Here is a 3,493-nt window from a genome sequence, read left to right on the forward strand (position 1 = left end):
GGACGAGGATAAAACTTCAGAAGAATGCAACAAGGGATCCTCCATTGACGAAATCAACTTGATTGCTGAAGACAGAATTATTCTACACACCGAAACTAATAATAATCATGAAGACATTGAAGGCAACATCGAAGATGACGTTGTTACAAGACCAAAAAAAAAGTAAAAAAAAAATCGAAACAGCTGGAAGAAGAAATATTAGAAAATGTTGAAACCGATGAGATCCATGATTGCTTGAAGGAGACGGAACAGAGACTTAGGAAAGCTCTAAAAACTGTTAAGCGCAGAGTACTTCGACATATTAAGAGCAGAGTGGAAACTTTTGATAAAAGTATAGCTCTCAATGCCACCGTCACATCAAATATGTCTCCAGAAACCAGCGCATTAAATATTACTCTGCCAATAAAAGATGTCACTGAATTCGAAACTTTTGACACGGAACTTGTTGAAAATGTGGAGAAGATTGACGCTCTCGTAAGTAAATGTTTTCTGAAATATGCTCTATTTAAAAGAAAAATGTATGAAGCAACTATTATAGTTTACTATTTGCTTTTCAAAAAATGATTATGACAATTGCCATTCATAGGTGTGAGAACACACAGGATTCCGTGGCTGCTATTCTAGGTGCCATAGTGAAAAAGGGCGTTCAGTGTCATTACAGCGCAACTGGAAAAGGAAAAGATACGAAAAAATTTAGGGATACAAATACTTTTCGTCACATGCGAGGTAAGATATGACTTGAATTGCACTTGCCTTCAAACATTATTACTGATTTAAAAGTGTTAACTTATAAATTTTAGATTTTTAAAATTGAAAAAATTTCAATTTTATTTCATGTGCTTGCTAAACTGATCACAATTTAAGAATTTTTGAATATTTCCCGCTTTGATGGTAGAACATCTATTGCACTTGGGTTTCCTATTTTGAACATGTTCTAGTAGAATTCATTTACTTTTAATTGTATTAAAATTAAAATGTCAGTAACTGTAAAGTTTGAAGAACGTTTCAATTTCTGTTGGATTTTAAATTGTTCACTTTAAAAGTTGTAGAAGCTTCCATTTTATACTTGTAAATTGTCGAGAAATTGAATTAAAAATACTTAAATAAAAAGCTTTTAAACTTCAAGTTGGAAAGTTTAAAATTCGAGAGTTCCACTTTGAGTGCTTTAATTTGCAGCTCAGTTCTTATTACTTTAAATGGAAAAATGTTTAGCTTTAGAGTTCGAATTTTTTAATTTCAATGATCGTGAAAAATGTATGCACACCAGGAAATGACCCAGGATTTTTTCTTTGATTCGAAAGGACTTCTGTAATACGAAAATTTAAACTTTTAGAAATATAAAGTCGTCTCAATTTTCAAATTAATTTTTCGCAAATTATTCTTTGGAATGCAATATTTTTAGTACTTGATACTTTTAGTGTACTCGAAAACTCGATTTCCTCTCGAAATTTATATAAAGTTATTAATGAATTACTGTAAAGTCTCTTACTTTTGCATCACTAACCATTGTTAGTAATTTATTTTTGCGGGGCGTTATTTTGAGCTATATAGATTAAATACACTTTTAGCGTACTTGATGGCGGAAATAATTTTAGAAGCCGAAAATATATTACCTGCTGATGATTTGTAAAATTGAGTATTTAATATATTTATAAACCCCGAAGTCATCATTCATCATCAAGTATAAGGAATCCATTGTTAGTAATAATAATAATAATAAGCAAAAACAGAACTCAATCGCAGTTATATTTCTGCTAATTCATTTTAATCGAAAACATTTTTTTATTAAAGTAATGTCACTATTTAATTATTATCGTGTTAACTACTTTAGATGTGGAGACCACAACAATATTTTAAAATAAAAATTAAATTTAATCTTAAACAAATTTCGATTTTATGGTGGTTTTAAGCCCTGTTAATATAATCAGTGAGCAGTAATCATTTAGGAAATTTCTGGGTTATTTTTAAATAAACAATTTTTTTGTGTGGAAGAATCAAGTCTTTTATTTGACGAAACGGTTAATATAATATTAAGGATTTGAAATAATTAATTATCTGGACAATAAGTTATGGAATGTATATACGTACTTTTTTTCAAATATTGTGCACATAGTATTCACTTACCTTCTTTTTGTCCACAATGCAGATGTTATCTTTGATTATTTAAGAGACAACACAAATGAAACAGAGATTAAGACCGAAGTCAGCACCTGGCTTTCGAGATCGGGGGACCGTGAAGGAGGGAGAAGAGCAAGAAAATAAAATAATGATATCGTATTAGAACGTTTTCATGTTTTATATATTACTAAAATTTTGGTTTAATTATTTATTATATTTTTTATGAAGAAAATACGTTTATATGCATATAAAGGAATTAAAATACATATTGTGTGAATGGTATTTTTACTTTTATTGTTATTATTTACCCGACCTACTTTCCTAATGAAGGTCGTAACAACTTATGATGGCCATCTTTGGCCCAATCTTTGTACGTTACACATTTAGCCAACAGTGGGGATGAAGCACGCTCCATATTATTTTGGTGGTAGAGCCGACTTCCAGTAGCCACAGTTAGGTCAACTTTGTTAGCGTATTTTGGACGAATAGAAGACCATAAAGTAAGACCATAGTTATGATTTCGCAGTTGGGCCGACGTCTAGTGATTATGGTTGGCCCGAATATGGTAGCCAATATTCAGCAGACAGAGTTGGGCCATAATCATCATTTGGATAGTTGGGCCGACTTGTAATTGCCATAGTTGGCCCGATTTTTTAAATGGATATTGTACCAATAGTCGGCTAATATGGTCGGGCCAAAATTATAATTTCGCCTTTGGGCCGACTTCTAGTAGTCATGGTTGGGCGAACCATGGTAGCCAATGGTCGGCAAACAGAGTTGGGCCATAGTTATCATTTCGGTAGTTCGGCCGGCTTGTAATGGCCATAGTTGGCCCGATATTGTTAATGTATGTTGTGCCAATAGTCGGCTAACATGGTCGGCCCAAAGTTATAATTTAGCCGTTGGGCCGACTTCTAGTAGTCATGGTTGGGCCAACCATGGTAGCCAATAGTCGGCAAACAGAGTTGGGCCATAGTTATCATTTCGGTATGTTGGCCAATGTCTGGTAGGAAAACTTAGCCCAACTCCGAGAAAGTTGGCCCGACTATGGCCCAATGGAAAATTCGCACCTGAGAAATGAAATTTTTTATATCCTGTGAAATCTCCTTAAATATTTCATAACCTACACTTATGTTTTTTGCCATTTTTTATTTGGCCTCCTTAAAGGAAGATATTGCGTAGGTTTTATGCGTATTAAATTATCTTTGTGGTCGGAAGAATTTTTGTTCATAAAATCAAATTACCGTATTTTTCTCGGAAATAAAGAAAGATACATACAGACAAATTTTAACAATACAGTTTGCAAATTTTAAAAAGTTCTACACAAAAAGGATCTTGCTTTTCGTTATATCTCGCATCCTTTACGAAAAAAATT

General features: G+C 32.8%; 1 protein-coding gene across 1 annotated transcript; it reads left to right on the top strand.

Moving 5' to 3' along the window:
• The first annotated feature begins 36 nt into the window (after positions 1-36).
• LOC117176557 lies at positions 37-2,262 on the top strand. The gene is made up of 3 exons (XM_033366811.1): positions 37-474; positions 587-726; positions 2,147-2,262. Exons 1-3 carry the CDS (start codon positions 410-412, stop codon positions 2,260-2,262), a joined length of 321 nt encoding a protein of 106 aa, XP_033222702.1. The 5' UTR covers positions 37-409.
• Positions 2,263-3,493: the final 1,231 nt, after the last annotated feature.

This window comes from Belonocnema kinseyi, chromosome 7 (assembly GCF_010883055.1).
Source record: "Belonocnema kinseyi isolate 2016_QV_RU_SX_M_011 chromosome 7, B_treatae_v1, whole genome shotgun sequence".
NCBI lineage: Eukaryota > Metazoa > Arthropoda > Insecta > Hymenoptera > Cynipidae > Belonocnema > Belonocnema kinseyi.

Bases quoted from the DNA above. Each gene is read 5' to 3' on its own strand.
- LOC117176557 (XM_033366811.1), top strand. From the start codon at position 410: ATGTCACTGAATTCGAAACTTTTGACACGGAACTTGTTGAAAATGTGG. The intron at 475-586 runs GTAAGTAAATGT...TGCCATTCATAG, and splicing joins TGGAGAAGATTGACGCTCTC to GTGTGAGAACACACAGGATT. The intron at 727-2,146 runs GTAAGATATGAC...TCCACAATGCAG, and splicing joins TACTTTTCGTCACATGCGAG to ATGTTATCTTTGATTATTTA.